General features: G+C 41.3%; 2 protein-coding genes and 1 long non-coding RNA gene across 14 annotated transcripts; 2 read left to right on the top strand and 1 right to left on the bottom strand.

Moving 5' to 3' along the window:
• LOC136486967 (uncharacterized) lies at positions 1 to 27811 on the bottom strand. Of its 12 annotated transcripts, none has more exons than XM_066484058.1 (11): positions 27422 to 27811; positions 26006 to 26214; positions 25605 to 25907; positions 23692 to 23849; positions 23398 to 23513; positions 7122 to 7306; positions 6959 to 7026; positions 6629 to 6855; positions 5541 to 5760; positions 5272 to 5457; positions 4303 to 4441 (listed from the first exon to the last, which is right to left on the bottom strand). In XM_066484058.1, exons 8-11 carry the CDS (start codon positions 6748 to 6750, stop codon positions 4370 to 4372), a joined length of 600 nt encoding a protein of 199 aa, XP_066340155.1. In that variant the 5' UTR covers positions 6751 to 6855; positions 6959 to 7026; positions 7122 to 7306; positions 23398 to 23513; positions 23692 to 23849; positions 25605 to 25907; positions 26006 to 26214; positions 27422 to 27811; the 3' UTR covers positions 4303 to 4369. The 12 variants fall into 12 exon arrangements, 5 of the variants coding, with proteins under 5 accessions (XP_066340155.1, XP_066340157.1, XP_066340156.1 ...); XM_066484060.1 differs by having other exon boundaries at positions 6629 to 6831; XM_066484059.1 differs by lacking the exon at positions 7122 to 7306.
• LOC136486966 (putative disease resistance protein RGA3) lies at positions 1106 to 4440 on the top strand. The gene is made up of 2 exons (XM_066484057.1): positions 1106 to 1469; positions 3245 to 4440. Exons 1-2 carry the CDS (start codon positions 1191 to 1193, stop codon positions 4406 to 4408), a joined length of 1443 nt encoding a protein of 480 aa, XP_066340154.1. The 5' UTR covers positions 1106 to 1190; the 3' UTR covers positions 4409 to 4440.
• LOC136486969 (uncharacterized) lies at positions 17062 to 20556 on the top strand. Its single transcript, XR_010767100.1, has 3 exons — positions 17062 to 17223; positions 18051 to 20419; positions 20492 to 20556. It is a non-coding gene; the product is annotated as an uncharacterized lncRNA (long non-coding RNA).

Genomic DNA, 27811 nt, shown 5'->3' with positions numbered 1-27811 from the left:
TTGTGCTATATGTAATTTGGGAAATGAGGAAACCTGCATGCATCTTTTCTTTGAACGTCCATTCAGCCTGGACTGCTGGACCCATCTTGGTATTAACTGGAACATGAACCTTCCTCCTCTGGATATGATCATAGAAGCAAGAACTGCATTTGAGAGCCCCATCTTCAGAGAGATTGTCATCATAACCTGCTGGACTATCTGGACTTCGAGAAATGGACTTATTTTCGATAACAAGCCCTGCATCATGAACAACCGGAAAGCTCGGTTTAGAGAAGAGATTGGCTTGATTTGTATCAAGGCCAAGTCGAACCTTGCAGAAGGTTCCCTCGACATGTATTATTTGGAGAATTTACATAAGTGTTGTTCTTTTCTTTTTTGAGCTTGAAAGCTCTTTTAGCACTCCTTGTGCACCTGTACTACTTTCATATTTATTAATACAAAAAATAGGTGGGGGATTCTCCCACTGAGCCCTCAAAAAAATATTAATTTGTATTATGTGGATGTCATAGTCATTATAAAATAAACTCTAGCTTTTAATTTTATAGAAAGGATAATAAAATATAAAAATGCATGCATGTATCGTTCCCGTCGTTGTTTTTACAACCGTTTGATGGTTGTTACTCTCTTGGTTGAACGTACATATATTATGTTCTAATATATATATATATATATATATTTACTCCATTCTAAATTTGTAAGTCGGTATAACTTAGGTATATAGGTTTTTGTTATGTAACTAGATTTACGCTCTATCTAGATACATTACGATTTACAATCTAGAACCGAGAGTATATAAAAAACTACGTGACTTATCTAGAACTGAGAGTACATAAAAAAAAACTACGTGCCGTCCGCGTTGACAATCAAATAACGTGCAGGGCTGTAGCAGCCTTCGACCTAGCTATCAGCCAATGATAAATTATAATAAGCACTATAAATAAATATATATATTGTCACCATCTAAGCACAGCTAAGCACTATGATGCAATAAACAAATGAAAAATTAATACTAATAGCATATTAGCTATGACGACGACGACGACGTACAACAACAAGAAGGGGGGGGGGGGGGGGGGGGGCGGGGCGCACGACAACAGCACGCAGTTGACTCACCCACCCTTTGCCTTGTCCATCGAAGCTAGGTGACGAATTCGGTAGAAGCGGAAGACGTGAGAGCTCAATAGCTAGCCATGGCGGAAATCGGAGGGATGCTCGCCGCTGCCGTCCTCAAGGCGGCGGCCGGAAAGGTGTCAGCCGCCGCTGCAGATCGGGTCATGCTGCAGTGGAGATTCGACGACGACCTGAGGGACATGATGGAATCAATCGAGGCGGTGATCGACGACGCGGAGAGGCGCTCCATCAGTGAAGCGTCGGTGCGGGTGTGGCTCAAGCTCAAGCGCCTCACCACAGCCTCCTGCAGCATATCCGACATGTTTGATGAATTCGAGGTCAATACTAGCAGGAATCAGGTACGCAAGCACCTGATTCATTCAATCACTAATTCATCAGATCAGTACTCCCTTCGGTGTCGTATTTTCTTTTTTAAAAAAGCATAGTTGCATGTCAAATTTTGGTCAAAGTGCTTCTCGTTAGGAGAGCCCGCCTGTATTTTGTGTCGTCTCACTCTACGGAAGTAAGGTTCTGTTTGTCGTAGCTTCTCCAACAGTTTTCACGAGCTGTTTGAAATTGTTTTCTACGTGCCAAACGAGTATTTTTGAAACAGCTTCACATGTGAAACTCTTTCAAACGTGCTCTCACAAGGGATTGATGTGGGATGGAGCTGAAAAACTGCTTCTCCTAGCTTCAACTCTCTACGTAGGCCCCTGCGTTTGGATTCTACGAGAGTATATTTTGAGGAGCTCTACATGTTGAATTGTTTTGCCAAATGATTCATTAAAATAGCTTTAGCTCTACCGGTAGAGCTGAAGAAAAAAAAACTCCTGAAGGGATCTTCATTGTTAGAGAACCTGCATGCAGCTATATAGGGAACGAGGTAGATCTGTAGAGCGACGAGAGCACGGAGTCCCACGTTGCTCTTGAACACATACTCCTACTTATCTCTTATAGAATATGAGGAATTTTTATCACCGCTAAAGACAGTTCAAAACTACCAACGAGTTTTCATAGTCAGGACGCCATTAGGAAACCATCGTTGGAAACCGAGCAACTCCAACAGACTCTCTATAACATGCCTTTGGTTGGGTTTTTGGGAGCTTCTTTTGCTTCTAAAAAGCCAAAATGAATTCAAATGAGTATCTTTATTTTATAATACACTTGTGTCCATTTAGGATATTCGTCCTCCTTATTTTATTTTTATTCAAATTTTAAATAAGTATTTGATACTCTAAACGAATTCAAATGAAAAAAAATTGCCAACTACATAGTTTTATCTTTGGGATCTATAACTTTGGTTTTGGTCTTTTCTCCGTCTGAGTTCGTTTGAAATATTTGAATTTCAACTGTGAGAAATTCAAACTTAGATTTTTCATGTATAGATGATTTCAAGTAAAAAGTTGTCAACTACGAAGTTGCATAACTTTTCGAGATCTACGACTTTTGTTTTAGTCATTTCTCCTTCATAGATTATTTGAAAAATTCGAATTTCAAATGCAAGAAACTCAAATGTAGATTTTCCATGCATAGATGATTTCTGATAAAAAAATTGTCAACTATAAAATTGCATAACTTTTCAAGATGTACAACTATTGTTTGGTCGTTTATTTATCCATTTGAGGTCATTGAAAAGTTTAAATTTTAAATGTGAGAAACTCAAACGCAATTTTTCATGCATGGATGATTTCAAATGAAAAAGTTGTCAACTACAAAGTTGCATAACTTTTCAAGATTTACAACTTTTGTTTGGATCGTTTCTCTATCTAAGGTCATTTAAAAAAATAAAACTTACTGCATGCGTAGTATGGAAATAGAGTCACCTCTAAAACTAGTGGTATTTGTAGAGGTGGCTTAGGCATGGTTGGAAAATGAGCCGCCTATATAAAAAAAACCTCCCGTTGCTACTAACGATTTTGTAGCAGTGAAATATTGATCTAATTCTAGGGTCCTATTTTTCATTTTGCACCTGGGCCTCAAATTTTCCCGAGACGGCCCTGCATCTCGCATTCAGGTACGTACGATCATGCGAGGACTATAGGTAGGTGCTGCCGTGCTGATGGATGGATGGATGTTTGTTCGTATCGTATTACTTCAGTTTCAAATATACTAACAGAACATTTTTTTCTTTCAGTTCAAAGTTCTAAATCCCTTTCTCACACTTGCTTCCGAGATTGGTATGGCTGCTAAGATGAAGAAGGTTAGGGAGAAACTGGAGAATATCTCAAAGCAACGGCACGAATTCAGTTTTACGGCAGGCAACAGCTCGTATGCACAGCAAGTTATTGATGAACGTGAAACAAAGTCAGAGGTGGTAGAAGCAGATATCCTGGGAAGGGATCAAGAGAAACGGAGAGTAATAGCACTTTTAACTAGAGCCAGCACCTCATCAGAGTTCATTATCCTTCCTATATACGGCATTGGAGGTATTGGGAAGACAACGTTAGCACAACTGCTTTTCAATGATAAGTATTTCAAGGACTATGAGAAAGCATGGGTATATGTTTCCCAAATATTTGATTTGAAAAAAATTGATGACACTATAAGATCACAACTTCAGAAGGATCAGAGGCAGCTAACCGACATGCAAGAGCCAGATGCTGATCCACCACTTCCTAAGAAGATTCTGATCGTTTTGGATGACTTGTGGGAGAACGATGACTTTAAGGTTGATGATCTAAAGCATACCCTGAAAAGGGTTTTGAATGGATACAAAGTGCATGTCATTGTAACCACACGAGATGCTAATATTGCTCGGAAAATTCAAACGACCGAAGCATACCCCATAGAACCTCTGTCATCTGATGTATGCTGGACGATAATTAAACAGATTGTTGGATTTGAAGGAAGAGCAGACAGAGGAAGGTTAGAAGATATAGGAAAGGAGATTGCAATGAAGTGTGGAGGTGTGGCACTAACAGCTCGAGCTCTTGGGTACATGCTGAGATCCAGGAATTTTGTTGGATGGGTTTCTGTAAAAGACAATGGAATATGGAATGCTTCTGCGACAGGATATACACCTTCGCCATATGACAATGTTCTTGCATCCTTGAAATTAAGCTACATAAGTATGCCGCCATTCCAAAGGCTTTGCTTTGCTTATTGTGCAATCTTTCCTAGGGGCCACAAGATGACTAAAGATGATCTCATTTATCAATGGGCTGCTCTTGGTTTTATTAAACCGTCTAGTGAAGTGTCCACCTGGCTGCATGGCGAGAGCTGCATTATGAAACTATCAGGGATGTCATTCTTGCAACATTCAAGATCCCAATTCCCACATTTGAGCCCAAGTATCTAAAGCATCATGCAGCCACTCCCCATGTTCAACAACCTACAAAAGAGACAGAAATAAAAAGCTGAACATTGCATTTTGATTGCACATATACTTCTGAGCACAGATCCAGAAGGGAGAATCGGTACCAAAACAAGAATCTATATGACAAAATGCTTTATATATAATTGGTCAAATTTTAAACATGACTACAACTGTTTACTGCACAATACAATCCAAATGCTTAGTGGACACAATAATGGAAAAAAACTGACTTCATCATAATTAAGCACTTCAGATTTACAAGCTCCTTATTCTTTTCAGTCCCTACAAAAAGTTCATCTAGTCCAAACCTCAAGCAAAGTTTATCTACAGTTTCATATCTGAATAATGGTGTGGCTGTCCTATACATATAGCAGTGTTCAAAATCTTCGGCTAACTTTACGTATTTTGGACATGATAAGTCTATTAAAGGTATACATTTGAGCAGGAATTGAAGTTCATATAGGTAAGGAAGAAACAAATTGTGGTGTAAAACAAATCTGAGCTCTAGGATTCAAGACCATAGGTGGAGATTTAAAAACTTGGCATATAGAGAACATTGCAATGCAGAGATGAAAAACAAACATGATTAGCCTTCATATCACTGCTGTTAAACATTATGCTACAATCTGGACAATAAAGTGCTCAACATGCATTTTGACAGATAAAAAAAAGGACAAGATAAGGACCTAACATGCCATCTCTAAGCATAGATGTTATCTCTACCAGTATTTGTCAAACAATAGAGAGAATTGCAATGCAGAGATATAAAAGAAACATGGTTAGCCTTCATACAAATCACTGCTGTTAGCCTTCATTCCATTTGACAGATAAAAGAGGACAAGTACCTCCATATACGGATCCCTCTTAATGAGGCCTGCTTCAAAATCATACTTGATATTGTATTTGAGGCAATAGGCCTTTCCTAGAGTTTCACGAGTTCCTGAAATCAACGCCGTAAGGCTTCTATTGAAGCGGGCGTATAGCTTTTTATTTATTTCTTTAAATTCCTTCTCCTCACACGAGTGGACTGACTGCAAAAAAGGAAAAGAAATCTAAGAGTGGTAAATGGCCGTCGAAATTTGAAGATAAAACAACAATATAAATTCAAACATACCCAAAACTCATCGAAGGTTTGTTGCAACATGCCACCAAGGAAATAGTGTTTCATACTAGCAGCAGCAATCGTGAAGTTCTTTTCATCTACTACTAGTCCAGGATAGTTGTTCTTGAGCACTTTAATGATATGTGCTCTGGTGAAGCGTGAATCAAAAATGTGATCAGAAAGCTTCAGTGGAGTCTTGCCGTTGACCCATCCCTTCACCTTCTTAATAAAACTGTGGAAATCAAAACAAAAAGAGATCAGTACTGGAAAGAGAGAAGAAAATGGAGAAGAAAAGGGTTGGAGGTGAAAATGCAAGTCACATATAGGTTTCAGACTCGTAAAAAACAGAGAAGAAAATAGAGAAGGAAAGGGAGCACACCAAGCTTCAGTTCAAACAAAAAGTAGTGAAACATTTCTAGAAGTGAGAACAAATAAGAATCGAACCAAGAAACAGAATGCAGAAGAAAATGGAGAAGAAAAGGGTTGGAGGTGAAAATGCAAGAATCAAACCAAGAAAAAGAATGCAGAACACTTGCCTCGCCATCTTGGAGGAAATGGAAGAGATGTGAGGAAGAGCCGCACTGGTGTGTGTGTGTGGGAGAGAGAGGGAGTGCTCTTGGGAGTGAATGCGCGTGGGAGTGAATGGAGCCTCTGCAGGGTGGTGTGGAGGAACCGGTGTGGAAACCAGTGCGCGGGAGTGAAGGGTGGTGTGTGATTTCAAGACGAGCTTGTGTGCGGGTGTGGAGAAAGTCTGCAGGCTTCGGGTGGTGTGTAATTTTAAGGGTGTGGAGAAAGTCTGCAGGCTCTGGGGTGCTGCATTAGTACCCAGGTCCTATCAACGTACGGGGGATGGCTATAGGGAGCTAGGGGCAGGGATGTAAAAGAAATTAGTCCACTAGGGGTAGGAATGTAAAAAAAACATTCAACACAAAAGGCTGTACAACAACATGAAGGGCCAATAAAGTCTAAAAAACAAAAGAGTTGCTCGTCAAAAATTTCACTGTACAACAACAAAAAGGGCAAAAACAATGTTGCTCGCCAAAAATCATCACTGGGAGGAGATCAACAAAAAACGAATGCAAATGTATTGAGTTACTGACCTGGAGAGCTCGCAAGAACAATCATCACACAGCTCCTGCACGTTGCGCTTCAACATCGACTTCTCCAAATGCAGGCCCATCAAAAGCAAAATTCTGCAGAATTCCACATAGACCATGACCATGGATGGGTCTGCCTTGATGGCGATCAAGTGAGCACGTTTTGCAGACTGAAGTTTCCACTGGATGTGGAATTATGAAGAATTCTGTCCAGCAGATCACCATCCATTCTATCAACCAGGTATTCAAAAGATGTGATATGAACATGTCTCAGATTGATACAAAAGGATTAGAAAGAAAAACTGCGCCAAAAGAACAAAAATAATTACATACCTTAGCTTGTAGCTTGAACTCCTCCAAACTCGCTTCATTCCACCAGCAGCAGGCTGGTTGGTACGAGTCTATGAGATCACAAATTTCAGAGTAATTACACATGGGATCAGTAATTCAGTGTCACCCCCTACAAACAAAGCAAAAGTAGCAGCCCAGAGAACACCTAGTACTGTGATTGGGGCGTCAAGCGGAGGGCTAGCAGGGCGTCGGGCGGGGGGCTGGACGGGGGGCCGGCCAGAGGCGCCGGGGACCTGTCAATCTTAGCCTATGCAAAGACGTCATCCTTTTGCGAAAAATTATTTGCCAAGCATCTTCAGCAGCTTCCTCTTCCAACATTTCTACATATTGCTGCTCAATGAAAAAAGTCCAAATGGTATATGCATCAGTAATTAAAAAAGTAATGGCTGAAGGGATAGCTTATGCAAATGAAAGAACACAGAACCTATATGCACTCTGGTCTCTGGAAGACAGATCAAGTGATCATCAATGGTATACACATCGATTTCGACTTTTTCAATGGTACGGGTGATTCGGACTTTGAAGCTCTTCGATTCTTTCGTTTTTTATTCGAATTTGACTCCATTTTATACTTTTCGTGCTCTACACATTTATTTCCTCCACTCTCGGGTATAAATTTCTCTTTAGTCACACTGTTAATTAGTAATATGATGTATGGGGCATATGACATTCTCTTAGATGTGATTGTTTTTCATCTCCTCGAACATCATGTCTACTATGTCAAAAGGCTTCCCGAACAAAATATGATACAGTAGGACCCTGCTTGATCCATAAACATTACTTTTATCTCCAATCAAGGGATTGATAGTCTTTCTAATAATCCGGTTTAATGAATTCACTTGGTTACCATCTGCACTCATGAGCTCTTTTTCTTGTGCATCAGTCAATTGGCGCTTAATCTTAATATTGTGTTCGGACGAAACACGTCGAACCTTTTGACAAAATCTCTTTGTGACAGTAATCTTCTTATTTATGCCTGTCATCCAAGTCAGTGAGGTCCTACTTTGATTTATAGACAATGTGGAGTATAACTGTTTGATCGGCTCTTCATGCCAGTTCTATTTTATAGCCATCAATTCATGAAGACCAATGTCACGACATGCTTTCTCAACATATGGCATCGTCGGTAAACGTTTGATATTTTCCCAATCGATCCATTTGTTGTCAGCACATTTCTTCTTGCTATAAATAATGTTGTATAGATCCATATGCTCGTTAGGCCAAAAACGCCCATCGCTTGCAGATCTGGTCTGTTCATATAAATTTACAAATTTAACCAATTTCGAAGACTTCTTCCGTTTTGATTTTTTGTAGCTCATAGGCGTCCTGGCTACAGCCTCAGCTAGTTGGGGCAAACCATCCAGAAGGTTAATTTAAGGACGGTCTTCTTCCTCTAGTGCAGCCGCTTCTTCATCTGTGAGTTGAGCACCAGGAGCAAACTGACTGAGACGGGCCCTCTCCCTTGATGGACTGGGCGAGACCTGAGCAAGATGCACTTGCTCTACATGTGCAGGCTCTACAACCTATTCATCTGTTAGTTGTTCACCTGGAGCAAACTGACTAGTAGGCTGGTCCTCGAGCAAAGAATGGATTCTCTTCCTTGAAAGACTGGGCGAGAGCTGATCAAGACGCACCTGCCATGTCTTCTCTGTAGCCCTTTTCTAACTGCACAGGCACCTGCTCTGCATGTGCAGGCTCTACAACCTGTGCCTTGTCTGGTATTGTGGCACGGTTGTCACCTGTGAGTTGTGTATCTGGAGCACACTGACATTCAATGTTCCATCGCGAAACATTGTCACCTGTGAGTTTTGCATAAGTCTAAACTGATCCATTGTTCTAGCAAGAAAATCATCATCGCGAGCTTTAAAGAAACATTTACGATCCTTCGCGTCTTTGACTAAACCAGACCATGTTGAATTACTGTCAAGGAGAGTCGTTTCATGTCCAAGGATCCACATGCGGTGCCTGTGGAAGAAATAATTATTTAGATGAGTATGTACTGGGATCTTGAATTAACTAAGTATCCAAAGGCTGATCCTTTGCCAACAAACAACAAAATTTAATTAAGCCAACAAAAAGGAACAAAAGTTAACCTACTTTGCTCTTGTCAAAGCCACATTAGTTCTCTTATCACAATCAAGAAAGTCTATATTCCCACCATTATTGTGTCTAACTGTTGAAAGGATTAATATATCCTTCTCAGCACCTTGACATGAATCAACAGTGCATACTTCAACAGAAAGAAAGTCATGCTTCTCATAACTCTGAACTCTTTCTTGCAAAGAAATTACTTGGGCTGCATATGGAGATACTATACCAACGCTGGTTTTCTTCTTCTGCTTTGTGAATGCTGTAGTGGTTATAGACCAAAGAAACATGGATAACACTTAAACAGATCAGCTTTAATGAAACTTACATATTCTTTATCAGCTCAAATGTTAGACATACCTTCAGTAAGTCTGCCAACAATATTGGCTACCACAGCAGCTTCAACAATATTTTTTGATCCCTGTTTATTGTTTTGTTCGAAACCATCTTCAACATGGATGAATGAATAAGTACCATACATATAGCCATCGAGATAAATATTGTTATAGGCCTTAACATTGGGACCATCTATAATTTTTCCTTCATAAAACTTTTGATTTGGAAACTTGCTGATAGAAGGGTGCATTCTATATTGAATATTTAGCATGTGCTTTGGGAAATCAAGTCCACTTAATCTCTCAAAGAGGCTTCGCCCAAACCTGTTCTCTTTAGCAATCTTACCAGTAAGAAGAAAGTATTAGCAGTATAGAAATAATCATTGGTAACACAAGGAATCAAGGATACATTCAAATGATCTTATAAGTTATAATGAAGACATACCGTGCTCTTTACCACTGATTGTAGTTGTTTGTCATCCCCAACAAGCACCACATATTTTATTCCACTAGTTGCAAGAGGGATCAATGATTCACATTCTTTTAAGTATGCTGCCTCATCAATAACTATGATGTGGAATTTTTGATTTTTCAACCAACTAGGTCTAGTTGGTTGGAAAATAAAAAATTCCATATCATAATTATTGATGAGGCAGCATACTTAAAAGAATGAATCATTGATCCCTTACAACTAGTGGGATAAAACTAGACCTAGGTCTAGTTGGTTGAAAAATCAGAAATTCTACATCATAGTTATTGACGAGGCAGCATACTTAAAAGAATGTGAATCATTGATCCCTCTTGCAACTAGTGGGATAAAACATGTGGTGCTTGTTGGGGATGACAAGCAACTACAATTAGTGGTAAAGAGCACGGCATATCTTCATTATAACTTATAAGATCATTTGAATGTATCCTTGATTCCTTGTGTTACCAATGATTATTTCTATACTGCTAATACTTTCTTCTTACTGGTAAGATTGCTAAAGAGAACAGGTTTGGGCGAAGCCTCTTTGAGAGATTAAGTGGACTTGATTTCTCAAAGCACATGCTAAATATTCAATATAGAATGCACCCTTCCATCAGCAAGTTTCCAAATCAAAAGTTTTATGAAGAAAAAATTATAGATGGTCCCAATGTTAAGGACTATAACAATATTTTTCTCAATGGCCATATGTATGGTCCTTATTCATTCATCCATGTTGAAGATGGTTTCGAAGAAAACAATAAACAGGGATCAAAAAATATTATTAAAGCTGCTGTGGTAGCCAATATTGTTGGCAGACTTGCTGAAGGTATGTCTAACATTTGAGCTGATAAAGAACATGTAAGTTTAATTAAAGCTGATCTGTTTAAGTGTCATCCATGTTTCTTTGGTCTATAACCACTACAGCATGCACCAAGCAGAAGAAGAAAACCAGCGTTGGTATAGTATCTCCATATGCAGCCCAAGTAATTTCTTTGCAAGAAAGAGTTCAGAATTATGAGAAGCATGACTTTCTTTCTGTTGAAGTATGCACTGTTGATTCATGTCAAGGTGCTGAGAAGGACATATTAATCCTTTCAACAGTTAGACACAATAATGGTGGGAATATAGGCTTTCTTGATTGTGATAAGAGAACTAATGTGGCTTTGACAAGAACAAAGTAGGTTAACTTTTGTTCCTTTTTGTTGGCTTAATCAAATTTTATTTTTTTATTGGCAAAGGATCAGCCTTTGGATACTTAGTTAATTCAAGATCCCAGTACATACTCATCTAAATAATTATTTCTTCCACAGGCACCGCATGTGGATCCTTGGACATGAAACGACTCTCCTTGACAGTAATTCAACATGGTCTGGTTTAGTCAAAGACGCGAAGGATCGTGAATGTTTCTTTAAAGCTCGCGATGATGATTTTCTTGCTAGAACAATGGATCAGTTTAGACTTATGCAAAACTCACAGGTGACAATGTTTCGCGATGGAACATTGAATGTCAGTGTGCTCCAGATACACAACTCACAGGTGACAACCGTGCCACAATACCAGACAAGGCACAGATTGTAGAGCCTGCACATGCAGAGCAGGTGCCTGTGCAGTCAGAAAAGGTCTGCAGAGAAGACATGGCAGGTGCGTCTTGATCAGCTCTCGCCCAGTCTTTCAAGGAAGAGAATCTATTCTTTGCTCGAGGACCAGCCTACTAGTCAGTTTGCTACAGGTGAACAACTAACAGATGAATAGGTTGTAGAGCCTGCACATGCTGAGCAAGTGCATCTTGCTCAGCTCTCGCCCAGTCCATCAAGGGAGATGGCCCGTCTCAGTCAGTTTGCTCCAGGTGCTCAACTCACAGATGAAGAAGCGGCTGCACTAGAGGAAGAAGACCGTCCTCAAATTAACCTTCTGGATGGTTTGCCCCAACTAGCTGAGGCTGTAGCCAGGACGCCTATGAGCTACAAAAAATCAAAACGGAAGAAGTCTTCGAAATTGGTTAAATTTGTAAATTTATATGAACAGACCAGATCTGCAAGCGATGGGCGTTTTTGGTCTAACGAGCATATGGATCTATACAACAGTATTTATAGTAAGAAGAAATGTGCTGACAACAAATGGATCGATTGGGAAAATATCAAACGTTTACCGGCGATGCCATATGTTGAGAAAGCATGTCGTGACATTGGTCTTCATGAATTGATGGCTATAAAACAGAACTGGCATGAAGAGCCGATCAAACAGTTCTACTCCACATTGTCCATAAATCAAAGTAGGACCTCACTGACTTGGATGACAGGCATAAATAAGAAGATTACTGTCACAAAGATATTTTGTCAAAAGGTTCGACGTGTTTCGTCCGAGCACAATATTAAGATTAAGCGCCAATTGACTGATGCACAAGAAAAAGAGCTCATGAGTGCAGATGGTAACCAAGTGAATTCATTAAACCGGATTATTAGAAAGACTATCAATCCCTTGATTGGAGATAAAAGTAATGTTTATGGATCAAGCAGGGTCCTACTGTATCATATTTTGTTCGGGAAGCCTTTTGACATAGTAGACATGATGTTCGAGGAGATGAAAAACAATCACATCTAAAAGAATGTCATATGCCTCATACATCATATTACTAATTAACAGTGCGACTAAAGAGAAATTTGTACCCGAGAGTGGAGGAAATAAATGTGTAGAGCACGAAAAGTATAAAATGGAGTCAAATTCGAATAAAAAACGAAAGAATCGAAGAGAGCTTCAAAGTCCGAATCGCCCGTACCATTGAAAAAGTCGAAATCGATGTGTATACCATTGATGATCACTTGATCTGTAGAAGGCTTGAGGATGAATGGATGTCTTCCAGAGACCAGAGTGCATATAGGTTCTGTGTTCTTTCATTTGCATAAGCTATCCCTTCAGCCATTACTTTTTTAATTACTGATGCATATACCATTTGGACTTTTTTCATTGAGCAGCAATATGTAGAAATGTTGGAAGAGGAAGCTGCTGAAGATGCTTGGCAAATAATTTTTCGCAAAAGGATGACGTCTTTGCATAGGCTAAGATTGACAGGTCCCCGGCGCCTCTGGCCGGCCCCCCGTCCAGCCCCCCGCCCGACGCCCTGCTAGCCCTCCGCTTGACGCCCCAATCACAGTACTAGGTGTTCTCTCGGCTGCTACTTTTGCTTTGTTTGTAGGAGGTGACACTGAATTACTGATCCCATGTGTAATTACTCTGAAATTTGTGAACTGATGACCTACGATCTGCGGTTAAAAACTTATCGTTTATCAAGTATTATCTATTTCTATGCAAAAATCTGTCATGTTTGTTTCCTTGGTAAGATCCTTGTTTCTCCGAGGCGATTCCCCTTTACTGTGAAACATTCTTGTGTTTCGCGATACCTGGTGTGATCCTTGTTTATTCGCTAAGATTCCTCTTTTCTGTGTGGAATCCTACATTTTATCAAATGCACTTCTGAGAATTGTGATCACATTATCTGACAAATATTAAAAGAGACTAGTGTCTAATAATAGCTGTAAAGTAATTGAACCTTTGCATTTTAGCTGCACAGCCATTTTCATCAGTTCTTCCCAAATTGATTTCTGCAATTTGTTTGAACATAGTGACATTGGAACATTCTTTGTTCATTTACTATTACTCCAGTTAAGATCAGTGAGGCTCAATCTTCTTTTCAGTAAATTTAGTATTTATTAATACCACAGCTAATTTGGCTGTCTCCTTAGGTGGCATAGCAGCCCACCCTGGCCCAGCAGCCAGCAGCTCACGAGGACTCAAGACAAGAGACCAGAATAACTTGGATTGATGCTACCAGAATAACTTGGACGGAGGCGAGCATGGGGGCGGAGGCCGAGAAAGGCAGCACCGCAGCCAGCCCCCAGCGCGGCTGCCAGCAGCAGCATAGCAACTCGCGGCAAGCGGCGGCCGGGGGCGGGGGCAGGGGGCTCCGATCCACAGCCGCCCAGCCGGGTGCTCGGCGCCGGCCGCAGGGGCAGGGGCAGGGGCAGGGATAGGGGTCGCAGCCGCCAGTCACGACTCTACAGTCTACATACAGCGGGTCTCCATCCTCATTCCTCCACTCTCCATACTCCAATTTGGTCTTGGTTGCAAATATTGGTTTAGAGTTTACTGATTTGCAATGTACAGACCTGCAGCCTGCGGGATCAGGACGGCGATCTGGAGCGGTCCGCATGTCTTCAGATTTGGCAGGTTTGTTCATGTACCCAACTGCAGCTCTTCTTCGCATGAGTTGAGATCAGAAACGTGAAACAACTTCAAACACTGATGGTTTCAAATCTATTTCATCAGCATTGTACGAAGTTGGGGAAGCAAATTTGCCTGAAGATGGTACCAAAGAAATTGGTTGGCTTGGGCCTTCACTCCCTACTCTCTGTATTAACCTGTCGTGGGCAAATATGGTAGTATTCTTATATCTAGTTGAAGCAATATGCCAGGTTTCCTTGATGTGTCTATTTTGTTTATGCAGTTCGTCTGACTTGTTCGGGACCTCATGTGAGACTTTTCCGTTAGGATCGTTACCCAGGTACCATTCTTATTTAATATCAGTTAGGGTATGTTTGGATATAGAAATTGGAGGTAGTGGAAATGAATTGGATACTAATACCAAATCAGCCTTATATTGGAAATGGCCTACAATACCAAATCTTTTTCCAGGCTCCAATATCTACATCCAAACAGGGTGTTATATGCAATATGTCATGGACTCTGATTTCCTTGGTCTCGTTATTGATTATGCAGTCAGTTTGGCTTGTTTGAGGCCTCAAGTGAGATGGACCTGTTTGATGTAAGAAGTCCAATTTTATTTTGCACAATGATATTTACTTTTAGCAAATGCTGAAAATCTTCATTACTTCATTACAGGACCTGTCTATTATGCTTCTCCCTCTTGGGATGACCTCAGTGATGCAAGGTACGCGGACAGATTTGACTGTGGTGAGTCATCTGCTAGCTGGATCGGTAAACAAAGTGAGCAGGGCAGGCGACTCCAACTACTTGTCAATGAGATTGAAATGATGCAAGTGCATTTTGAGTTATGTGAGCAGGAACTCTACCAAAAGTCGAAAAAGTGGAGTTCATGTCGGCTGCACCTACAGAAAATGATAGAAAAAATTCATATTGTGCAGGCACGCAAATATTTCTCTTAATTCTATTAAATTGCTTCACTTCTTTGATTCCTATCCTAACTAACTCTTCTACTGCAGTGCTTTCTCTCTTGAGCCATTCTATTGGTTATCATGGATCAACAGGTTCTCGCAGGGCTCGGCAAGCCTTGCAGCCCACCTGTGCGCCAAGTGCTTTTTTAATGATGGGCTTGTATTGCTTGTGTGGACTAATTTGATATCTTAGAAGTCAGTACTTTCATGCATCCTTAATCTGATGTTGTAATAAACAAGCATACAGAACATGGATGTTGCTTTGATAATGTTGCAGCCCACCTGTGCGCCAAGTGCTTTTTTAATGATGGGCTTGTATTGCTTGTGCGGATTAATTTGATATCTTACAAGTCAGTACTTTTAATGTATATTTCATAATCATGCTTTGTTGGAGTGTTAGCTTGCTATTCTCATAGACTCGTACCAACCAGCCTGCTGCTGGTGGAATGAAGCGAGCTTGGAGGAGTTCAAGCTACAAGCTAAGGTATGTAATTATTTTTGTTCTTTTGGCGCAGTTTTTCTTTCTAATCCTTTTGTATCAATCTGAAACATGTTCATATCACATCTTTTGAATACCTGGTTGATAGAATGGATGGTGATCTGCTGGACATAATTCTTCAGAATTCCACATCCAGTGGAAACTTCAGTCTGCAAAACGTGCTCACTTGATCACCATCAAGGCAGACCCATCCATGGTCATGGTCTGTGGAATTCTGCAGAATTTTGCTTTTGATGGGCCTGCATTTGGAGAAGTCGATGTTGAAGCGCAACGTGCAGGAGCTGTGTGATGATTGTTCTTGCGAGCTCTCCAGGTCAGTAACTTAATACCTTTGCATTCGTTTTTTGTTGATCTCCTCCCAGTGATGATTTTTGGCGAGCAACATTGTTTTTGCCCTTTTTGTTGTTGTACAGTGAAATTTTTTACAAGCAACTCTTTTGTTTTTTAGACTTTATTGGCCCTTCATGTTGTTGTATAGCCTTTTCTGTTGAATGTTTTTTTTACATCCCTACCCCTAGTGGACTAATTTCTTTTACATCCCTACCCCTAGCTCCCTATAGCCATCCCCCGTACATTGATAGGACCTGGGTACTAATGCAGCACCCCAGAGCCTGCAGACTTTCTCCACACCCTTAAAATTACACACCACCCGAAGCCTGCAGACTTTCTCCACACCCGCACACAAGCTCGTCTTGAAATCACACACCACCCTTCACTCCCGCGCACTGGTTTCCACACCGGTTCCTCCACACCACCCTGCAGAGGCTCCATTCACTCCTACGCGCATTCACTCCCAAGAGCACTCCCTCTCTCTCCCACACACACACACCAGTGCGGCTCTTCCTCACATCTCTTCCATTTCCTCCAAGATGGCGAGGCAAGTGTTCTGCATTCTTTTTCTTGGTTTGATTCTTGCATTTTCACCTCCAACCCTTTTCTTCTCCATTTTCTTCTGCATTCTGTTTCTTGGTTCGATTCTTATTTGTTCTCACTTCTAGAAATGTTTCACTGCTTTTTGTTTGAACTGAAGCTTGGTGTGCTCCCTTTCCTTCTCTATTTTCTTCTCTGTTTTTTACGAGTCTGAAACCTATATGTGACTTGCATTTTCACCTCCAACCCTTTTCTTCTCCATTTTCTTCTCTCTTTCCAGTACTGATCTCTTTTTGTTTTGATTTCCACAGTTTTATTAAGAAGGTGAAGGGATGGGTCAACGGCAAGACTCCACTGAAGCTTTCTGATCACATTTTCGATTCACGCTTCACCAGAGCACATATCATTAAAGTGCTCAAGAACAACTATCCTGGACTAGTAGTAGATGAAAAGAACTTCACGATTGCTGCTGCTAGTATGAAACACTATTTCCTTGGTGGCATGTTGCAACAAACCTTCGATGAGTTTTGGGTATGTTTGAATTTATATTGTTGTTTTATCTTCAAATTTCGACGGCCATTTACCACTCTTAGATTTCTTTTCCTTTTTTGCAGTCAGTCCACTCGTGTGAGAAGGAATTTAAAGAAATAAATAAAAAGCTATACGCCCGCTTCAATAGAAGCCTTACGGCGTTGATTTCAGGAACTCGTGAAACTCTAGGAAAGGCCTATTGCCTCAAATACAATATCAAGTATGATTTTGAAGCAGGCCTCATTAAGAGGGATCCGTATATGGAGGTACTTGTCCTCTTTTATCTGTCAAATGGAATGAAGGCTAACAGCAGTGATTTGTATGAAGGCTAACCATGTTTCTTTTATATCTCTGCATTGCAATTCTCTCTATTGTTTGACAAATATTGGTAGAGATAACATCTATGCTTAGAGATGGCATGTTAGGTCCTTATCTTGTCCTTTTTTTTATCTGTCAAAATGCATGTTGAGCACTTTATTGTCCAGATTGTAGCATAATGTTTAACAGCAGTGATATGAAGGCTAATCATGTTTGTTTTTCATCTCTGCATTGCAATGTTCTCTATATGCCAAGTTTTTAAATCTCCACCTATGGTCTTGAATCCTAGAGCTCAGATTTGTTTTACACCACAATTTGTTTCTTCCTTACCTATATGAACTTCAATTCCTGCTCAAATGTATACCTTTAATAGACTTATCATGTCCAAAATACGTAAAGTTAGCCGAAGATTTTGAACACTGCTATATGTATAGGACAGCCACACCATTATTCAGATATGAAACTGTAGATAAACTTTGCTTGAGGTTTGGACTAGATGAACTTTTTGTAGGGACTGAAAAGAATAAGGAGCTTGTAAATCTGAAGTGCTTAATTATGATGAAGTCAGTTTTTTCCATTATTGTGTCCACTAAGCATTTGGATTGTATTGTGCAGTAAACATTTGTAGTCATGTTTAAAATTTGACCAATTATATATAAAGCATTTTGTCATATAGATTCTTGTTTTGGTACCGATTCTCCCTTCTGGATCTGTGCTCAGAAGTATATGTGCAATCAAAATGCAATGTTCAGCTTTTTATTTCTCTCTTTTGTAGGTTGCTGAACATGGGGAGTGGCTGCATGATGCTTTAGATACTTGGGCTCAAATGTGGGAATCGGACATACATCAGTGTAGAATAACAGAGATAGAAGGGAAACACCACACACCCAACGTGGGGGGGGTGACCTTGATATATATAGCCAATAACAGAGATAGAAGGGAAACACCACACACCCAACGTGGGGGGGTGACCTTGATATATATAGCCAATACATGGCAGCATATATGCAATACATGGCAGGTGCTAATCATACTAAATATAGACTTGCCTAATATACACTTTCCTAATGTACATATCTATCAATCAGACTTTGGAGCGTCACCAAGGTGGCCAGAGTTCTGCTAGTACTGAAGTGTCATTGTTTCTGAGTACTTATGTACTGTCAGCTCCTGAAGGAGAATCTAGTGGTACTTATGTACTGTCAGCTCCTGAAGGAGAAGCTATGGAAGAAGATCCACAAGCTTATACGTGTCATTCCCTGTGGCATGGAAAGCACATACGCTTTGAAGATTCTCAATCTCCTCCTACTTGTCATTCCCGGTGGAATGGAACTCACTTGCGCTTCCGTGACGAGCCTATTGAAGAAGCTGAACATCCTATGGAAGCAGATCCTCGTGCAGATCCTCCTCATGCTCCATACTGGAATGGAATTCACAATCATGTTTACGGGGGCTTCTAGTAATTGCAACAATGGCGAGTAGTTGACAGTGGCATGTGGTTGGTTGACGATGGATGGTTGATAACTATTGTCCAACTTGTGCTAGTAGTAGTGAACTTGTGGGCAGTGGCCGCTGGCCACTGGCCAGTACTATTTTATGATCGAGTTCTGCTTGAACAATGCCTTTAGTGATGTTTTCTCTAATGTTATTAGAGAATCAGTATTCTTTATGGTATAATGTTGTCTTATTCAATCTACCTTGCTTGCATGTGATGATGGCGATATGCTATGTTCATGTGCTTGATGATTGGCGGATCGCGTTCAGTTGTAAAAAAACACGAATCCAGGTGTAAAAAAACACGAATTCGATTCACCAAAACAGGAATCCGTGTATTTCAAACACGAATCCGTGTCACCAAAACAAGGGGAAAGAATAAGAAATGAGCCCAACAGACCCATCACCTTCTTCCTAGACCCACTGGGTTGTTGGCCTGACCCACTTGATCGCCGCGCGCTCAACTCCAGGCCTCCGCTCCCCATTCCCTATTCCCCAATCCCTAACCCTAATTGCTCAGCGGCGCTCGGATCCACCTCACTTTGCTGTCGAGGTACGTCCAATCACCAATGCCACTCGGATGCTTGCTGGTGTTAGTTCACGAGTATGTCGTGTACTTATTTTTGTCTTAACTTGCTAGATTGTCTTAGTTCAGTGATCATTTGTGTCCATTGCTTCCTTTTAAATTTTGTCTCTCTGTGTATTTCACTGTATATTACTGACCAGTAATTTGGTAGCCAGTTGTGAAAGAATAGTCCATGAGTTTCAGTTTGAGTTGAGCAAGGTTGCCCAAGCAGCATTTCAGCTACATGGGGAACCACAGCAACAGGCTAATGGGCTTGCTCAGTGTGTTTACTACTAATAAGAGACAGGTTTTAGAGCAGAAATTACTGACTTAACTTCCAGTAGATGCAAATGCCACCCTGATATGTCTTTGCTCAGGAGAAAAATGAAGATTTGTTTCCATCTAGAAGTCTTGCTTAAGCAGTCCTGAGTCTTTTATCTTTTCTTTTCTACTTCCTCTGAATATGCTCCGGCAAATAGCCAGCACCGCCATATCTACATCGCCACTATGTAATGTAGATAAAACTTTTTCCAACAAGGTATTCCGAAGGAAGCCAACTCTCTCGGATTACCAGTACAGTCTAGTAACAGATTGCCGGTTTGCTTAGTGAGTGGTTAAATGGTTCAAGAGGTCCGCTCGTAGCTTTTTCCAACAAGGTTCTCCTGATGAGATGTTTGCCATGCTGCTGTTTGTATGTTTCTATGAATGATTAATCTAGCATGTGATAGTACTTTATTTGTTAGTTTATGCCTCAGCTCATGCATGGCTTGACAATTGGCCGATATTCATTGTATCAGGAGATGCCCTTTACTAAACAGGTGGGTTGGCTTCACACTTTGTTCCGTCATTCGGACAAACGAGGTATTGAATAAATACTATAAAGCAATAATTTCAGCAAATTTTCAAGATCGTCATGCTTATTACGCCTGTGATTTGGAAATTAAAAGTACAGTGAGTGAAAAAGATGATCCCATTGAGTCCATTGGAGACACCGAGGATGCAGATCATGCCAAAACAATCCAACTACTTAAGGAGAAGATTCGAGAGCTGCAACTTAGACTTTTGCAGCAGAACCATGCAACAAGGTTAGTGTTCCTACTGCATATTATTGATCAATTTTCTGGTGCATTATGATTTTCTTAACCTGTTTATATCAGTCAGTCAGGAATTTCAAACGAAGTGGAGGGCCAGTATGGTTCCATAGAGCCCATGTGGGACACCAAAAAGGAAACAACATTAGTCAACCATGCTGCGATCCCAGATCCTTGCTCCAAGATTGTACTATTCGAACATCATGAAAAGATGACTCAAGAAGCGACACAAAAGCTGAAAGGGAAAGAAGTGCAGGGCCAATATGGTTCCACCAGCAAGGAAACACCATTAGTAAGCATGCATCGATCCGAGATACTAGCTCCCAGAATGCTGAGTCATCGGATATCCTGACTGTTAAGCAAGAAGTCAAGCATGCAGCGATCCCAGATACTTGCTCCCAGAATACTGAGTCATCGGATATCTTGATTGTTAAGCAAGGCATGCTAATCCAGCATCTTGAAGAGAAGGTGAGTGAAATGAAACAAAAGTTGAGAAGGATGGACCAGGTCATACATGAGCTTAAATTTGAGTATCAGGAAACACTAACAATGTTGAGTGTTGCCAAGGTACATACATGTGGCTTATATATATACATAAATAAAACTACTGTATTTCTGCGCCGCTAAAAGCTCCTCTCCTTAATCCCTGAATTCTGTAAACTCTTGGACCTCTGATTCGAAACTGCTTAACCAACTTTTTTTTGTAGGATTTCTTTAACTGTTTTGTACCCACTGAAGCAGCTGCAAATGCTATCATTTCATTCTTGTCAGAAAAAGATGATGATATTGTTCAGAAGATGCATCACATGAAGGTTTGTGAAATGAATTTGTGACTGTTTGTCTATACCAATCAGTCCCAATTCTTTTTTTTTCTTGTTCCAGGCTTTCTTCAGCTATTTTGTTCCTCCTGGCCGTTTGAAGTCTATGGGAAGGGTGTAACTGAAGTTTTGTTATTCTGAAGGAACTTTGTAATGTTTCCTAATATTTATTTGTCCTGTTAGGTTGTAGTTGGCTGAAGCTACTGTTGTCTCAACTTTGGAGTCCCTTCCAGAGCATGACAAGCCCATTGTTCACTTGTTCCTATCCGCCTCCTAAACTCTAGTCTGCAGTCGCCTTTTATTGGTGGTGCTGGTCCATTGTTCTAGCTTCACCCCATCAGGTGCAGGCGGAGCTACCAAACATTTCAGAGTTTCTCTAGGCCGGGAGTATGCATGAAATTTTACTGATATGAGTACAACCTTCTTAAGGTGTTATATGCACCTAAGGACTAGCACACTAAGTTGTCACTTTAGGCACTTTTTTATGTATTATTCAATGTTCAAAAAAACACTAGACGCTAGGCGAACGCTAGCCTATGGTTTAGAGTTTAGGAAGTTTAAACGTAGATTAAACGTGATTAAAAGTTTTTTTTATTTTTTTTTATTTTGTGATGCTGAGAGCAAAATCAGTAGTAATAACACAACTAGAAGTAATAACAGTGACCATACCTCTTGCTGGGAGCAAGATTAGTAGTAAGTACTAAGTAATAACACCTAGATTGGAGGCAGCTATGTCGAGGAGCCGAGGAGGGATGTGGGTGTGCAGCAGGGGCGCAGGGATTTGCTGGCGACAATGGAAGGGGCCGGACCGCAGGAGAACGCCGCGGCCTGCACCAGCTGCTCCTGCACTCGATTCCCCTCCAGGATGTGCCGATTTCTTGAGCAGCTCCTGGATTCCCCTCCAGGCTGTGCGATTTCTTGAGCAGGGGCTCCGCTCGCAACCAGCGGCAAGAGCGGCGGCGGGTCATGGCCTCGCGTGTGTGAGGAAAGGAAAGGAGCAGAGTAATTTCCATACCTATCTAATCCCTCCCGCCCGCTCTGTTTTCGCGCGCAGCCCACCCGCAGCCTTCGCTTTTTTCCCGCGTGAGAGCGCCCTCTCCTGCTCACGTTTTCCGTGCGCGCGCGGCCGCCACCCACCCGCCCAGCGACGCCTAGCGCCGATTTTTCACGCGTCCACGCTGCCTACACGCCGCCTAGCGCGTAGACGCAGCGTCTAGGCGCGCCCAGCGTTTAATTGGGCGCCTAGGCCCTAAACGAGACGTTGGGCCTCCGTTTATCGTTTAATCTCGATTAAACGAAGTTTAATTGCGTTTTTTCGAACCTTGCATAAGATACAGGAGCTAATTGTTGCATAAAGACACAATAAAAAGTGTCTGCAAAAGAAGAAAAATGCATATCAGGAGCAGGGGCGCTGCAACTATTGGTGTCAAACCACCTGACAACTCACTAAACCAGGTATGGAGAAACTAAAATGACTCAAAAATTCAGGAAGTCAGTCACCATAATAAACCTTAGCAAGAGAGGTTTCACAATTAATTTCACACATTTTTTCAGGTATAATAGTCTTTAGTAGTTTTATTCTTCTATAATTATGGATACCAAATAAACCTAGAGAATCAAACCGAATCCAGTTCATCACATTATATTTCAAGGTTTATTTCATTTTCTGGTTCAGTTTTTGTTGAATTCTTGTAAAAAAAAAGGAATTCAAGAACAAATTAGGGGGAGGAATAGGACAAGACTTACTAGGCACTCATCCTACTAATATATCAAATCAATTTATGCAAACACTGAGATATTTTGTGCTGAAATCATACCCAGGCTTTCTAACATGTCCATGTCCTAAAAAATCAAAGATTGGCATGCAGTCCTAAAAAATTTGAATCCAAATGGACAATAATGAACACATACAAGCATAAAACAATACCACATCGAAGAATATTTTCATCTAATTAAGTTAATAAAAGAACTGTCTTACCAAACATTAAAAAAGACCACTAGCTATCAATGGAAATCTCTCCAAAAGATTGAACACGCATGCACAGCCAAACAATGAAGAGTGTGGCAACAAGTAGAACAAAGGCACACACGAATCACAATAAACACAATTACTGATTATTAAATAAGATAAATGTATAAAGTTAGATGCCTCACCTGAATATGAGTCTTGATGATGGCCTTCCCAATCAAATTGCAAAAAAGAACTCCCAGAATGGTACACCGAATTGGCCACACATAATACCAGCAAGGTCAAAGAGTGGGTTCGGAACCTAACAAGGGCCATCAAAATTAGGCATTTTTTTTAATTCAATGAAAATCCTCTTAGAGGAAACTTATGGTAACTGCTGTACAGGAAATGTTCCATAAAATGATTAATAAAACAAATACGGTTGTAAGATGTCCACACTGAAGAAATTGGTAACAAAGGATGGCTGACAGGGGACTAACCGAAGCAAGTATCAAGATAGAGAAGAAGTTGAGATGTTAAGAGTGAGAAAGAAGCCAACGCTTGGTACGATTAAGAGTGGATGCTACTGTCCCATCTTCTTTGGAAGTAGCAACATCAAGCTCCTTAACAGCTTTTGACTTGCTTCCTGATAAGCGAGCTGCAGCATGACAAGAGATCAATTTAGGATAGGTAGCTTAAACCAATCAAAGGAATAGAAACAAAAATGCCAGAACTAGCCTTCCTACTCTTCCCAAGAACTCACATCACAGGCATAACACTTCTAGAAATGTTTTTTCCTAAAATCCATCAAACAATTGAAGCTCCACAGCACCAAAATGTTACCTAAATAAACAGCTAAAGTGTCAAGAAAATGGGCATGGCCCTGTTCCCAGTTTTAGAAATTTAAGAAAAACAAAACAAAACAAAAACGCAATATAGTATGTACTATTTGGCGCCTCTAGAAGAACATGAAGTCAAAAGTTCAATGTATGGTGTAGATAGAACACTGAACTGTAGGGATGTCCTCTTCCATGGTGTCTCATCTCCCCAGAGCATCCCACGGGCACCAATCCTAGGCCTGGCCACCTCCTCCGCCATGTCCTCTGCTAAACTGGCAACCCAACCCTCAAGCGCCATCCACCTCCCTCACCTCCTTTTCCGGCAAGCCCCAGCTAATCGGGCATTCCAAGTCAGAGCGCTGGTGCGACGCCAGTCCTACTCCTAGTCGCAGTGCACCAGGCCCCAAGATGAGGCCGTCATATCATGATGTCATGGCTACCTTGGCTTTGGCAAGCAGGAAGTCCATGGAAGGTGTCTCTTTAGAACTGGTAGCACAACACCCTGTTGCCCGTCATGCCACCCGCTCTGAGTTTCACCTTGGCCAGACATTGGCGAGGTCCAGAGACACAGACAGTGGTTCATTTGGCTTTCAATAAACAATCGTTGTTGGACGGCCTACCACCTAGCCAAGGGAGGACTCCCTCATCTGGCTGCTTGTCCCTTTGTGACCAGGTGGATGAATCAATCCAACTTATGTTGATCACTTGTGTCTTTGCCCGTCACGTCTGGTGCATAATCCTTCAGAGACTAGGCTCAACTGTGTGCAACCAGATTCTGAAGCTGGTGGTCAGACAATCAAAGAAGCTCCCAGGGTGATCAAGAAGGGGCTCAACCCTCTCATTATTCTAGTTACCTAGGAGATTTGGAAACATCGAAATGATTGCGTGTTCACGAATATTTCAATGGTGCTGCAGGCAATAGCAAGTGTGTTTACCCTTTGGTGTTCTGATGGAGCAAAAGCACTCGAGGAGATGGTTGCTGGGTCGTTTATTGGGAGCTAACACCCCTAGTCTTGCTGGTTGCCTTTCTGGGGCTACTTCATTCTCCTCCTAGATCAAGGATATTTGAGGTGTGTTCTGTGTGTGTTTTTTTCTTGGGTGGGGGGTTTCTTCCCCCTGTGAATTCTCCTCTCTTAATGAAATGATAAGTAACCCTCTTGCTTGTTCAAGGGGGGAAAATGTTAAATGAATGTAGTGAAAAACCAGAATGTTACATAGTAAAACTGTATGTACAAAAGATGTATCTGTTGCTGTTGAAATAATTCAGTTAGAAGCAGTACAGAGCCTAGTAACATTTCTGTTTCCGTACAGCGATTAGCAAATGTTGTACAGCATATAACAGAATATCATTAAAGAGGCATACCACCCAATGCTGAAAGCTCCCACACTAGGTGGGGTCTGGGGAAAGGTTTCTAGATAGCCTTACCCTTGCCAATTTTGCAAGGAGGCTGGTTTGAACATGGAACCTCCAGGCCACAAGTGCAGAAGCTCTACCACTGTGCCTGGCCCACTCTAAAATATAATAGGACATCACTACTTAATTTTAGAAGGAAACTAAAGCATTGCAATTTTACCTGCTCGTGATATAAAATAAGGGGGAAGCTCGCCGAGTGCAGTCCCAATGCCCCAAAGAACTGCTTCCAGCTGTATCTGAGGTAGTAAGTCAAAGACTGGGATCCTAACAGAATGAGCTGATGCTGGATACACAGGCGGTCCAAATTCTGAACATTTCTTGTCAAGCCATGACGGCCCAACCTTAAGCTGTATGGTATCATATGAAGCCATTTTCAAATCAATTCGACCACACTGAACAGCGTTAATAGTGAACAGAGCAATATGAGGACCTAGATACAGCACAAATGTACGCAAACCAGAACCTGCATGTTAAAACTTAAATCATCAGCTTCTAAAATGAGTTCTCTCTGTTGCCTATCCCACAGATTAATAAAAAAAAAGCATTAGAATGAGAGCACACCTTATGCACGCCATCTGAAATAGCGAGTAAGATTCCAGGAGCTACCACCAAAACAATTAAGAGAAAGAACAAACCACCCTTGCTCAGGATATATTTTGCTAATCTTTTCAAGTATTGTAACACGGCTAACAGGAAAAGATGTAATGTTCTGAGTGGTTGTTTTGTCAACGTCAAATTCTCCAAGTCCATTTTGTGTTTTGCTCGGAGTTCTGCAAAATAAATAAATACATGAGATAAAAGAAAACAGAGCAACAGCACCAGTCATCAGCTAAATGCCAAAACAAAAAACTAAATTGCTTCAACTCTAGTAATATGTCTGGTTATCAAGAACAAAATTCATCTTGTCACTGATAAATCAGAACATAGATTGTTTGTTGCTGCAAGTTATCTTGATCTGGAGGGAACAGTGGTTTAGTGTAGGCAAGCAGTTAGGGCCTGTATGGTTTGTCCATTCATGTACCAAACGTCTAAAACATTGGCAACGGTTAGACAATATTTTGCAAACTATCTAAAGTTAGGTGATAAAAGGAGGAATCTTTCCACAGTTTTTTTGAGTCATTGACGCCTGAGAAAGTGACAGCATGAAAGGAATATTTTACACAGCTGCAGCTATGAACCAGGGTGGTCAGGCTCATTAACATGATGCAACATTTACACTTTGGTCATGAATTCACAGTGCACCACAGCAACATAGACAAATTGATGAGCTATTATCTCACTTCAGAATTTGAGTTGTGCGCATCATGCTATATAGCAAACATAAAATCCTTTTAACAGCCGAGTTTGCTGCTAATTCATAGCGACTGGTATGCTATTCAGTTATTTTCAGCAATCAGTTCATCTGTCATAAATAACTAACTAAGCTATTCATCAACCCAGACTAACTAAGCTATTCATACTAAATTAATGTATTCCCTATAATACAAATTCACATGTATCAAATGAAAGACATTTCCATAACGGGATTTGCATCACAATTTGAGGCACACTTTTCATCTATACCACTAAGCTAGATGACATTTGGGATATGGTCGTACATGTCATTTGAGACAAGCCCGCATGATGCCCAAGCAAAAGAATCACCATCTGTAGCATAATAAACACTTCCTATATTTCTCTCTTGTAACTCAATTCTCTCTCGTATATAACTGATTAGTAGCACAGCTCCTCAACTAACATAAACTTCAAACTGAAACAACGTGCTCGTTGAAAAGCAATAGCACAAAAGATACGACGTGGTATATATATATATATATATATAAAGCACACATAATGCAGTGATCCGCGTTTGAATACAAGCGAATCATTGTCGTCCCCAACACAAGCATCACACAGTGCACACATCAATAGCAACAAGCTAGGAAGCTTCGATCCACAACGCCACCACGCGCATTAAAACCAAGCCACGGATCTCACCGGGGATGACGCTCCCGCCGACGTTGGACCAGCTCCGGGACGGCGGCGCCGCCGCGGACATCTTCCGGCGCCCCATCCTTCCGCCTCCCACCCACTCCGCGGCGCTCGGCTCGACAAACCCTAGATCTCGCGGACCAACGGCGCCAGAGCCGGCACCATGGGGCGCGGCGCGCGCCCGGATCTGACGCGGAGCTCCTAGGTAGGACGACTCCCGAGCGGGCGGCTCCGAAGGGAGGAGACGGATCGATCGCGTTCGAGATCGGGGAGAGGCAGGCGCCGGGACGGTGGCGTGGCGTGGCTGCTTCCTCCCCGTCGCAACGGTAGTCGCCAGCGGGCGGCGGCGGCGTGCGGGGCGTGGGTGGGCGTTTTGCGAGCAACGGATACAACAAA

Source organism: Miscanthus floridulus, chromosome 10 (assembly GCF_019320115.1).
Source record: "Miscanthus floridulus cultivar M001 chromosome 10, ASM1932011v1, whole genome shotgun sequence".
In the NCBI taxonomy this organism is placed as follows: Eukaryota; Viridiplantae; Streptophyta; class Magnoliopsida; order Poales; family Poaceae; genus Miscanthus; species Miscanthus floridulus.
The sequence above is the reverse complement of the archived record's forward strand: the minus strand, read 5'-3'. Positions and strand labels throughout refer to the sequence as shown.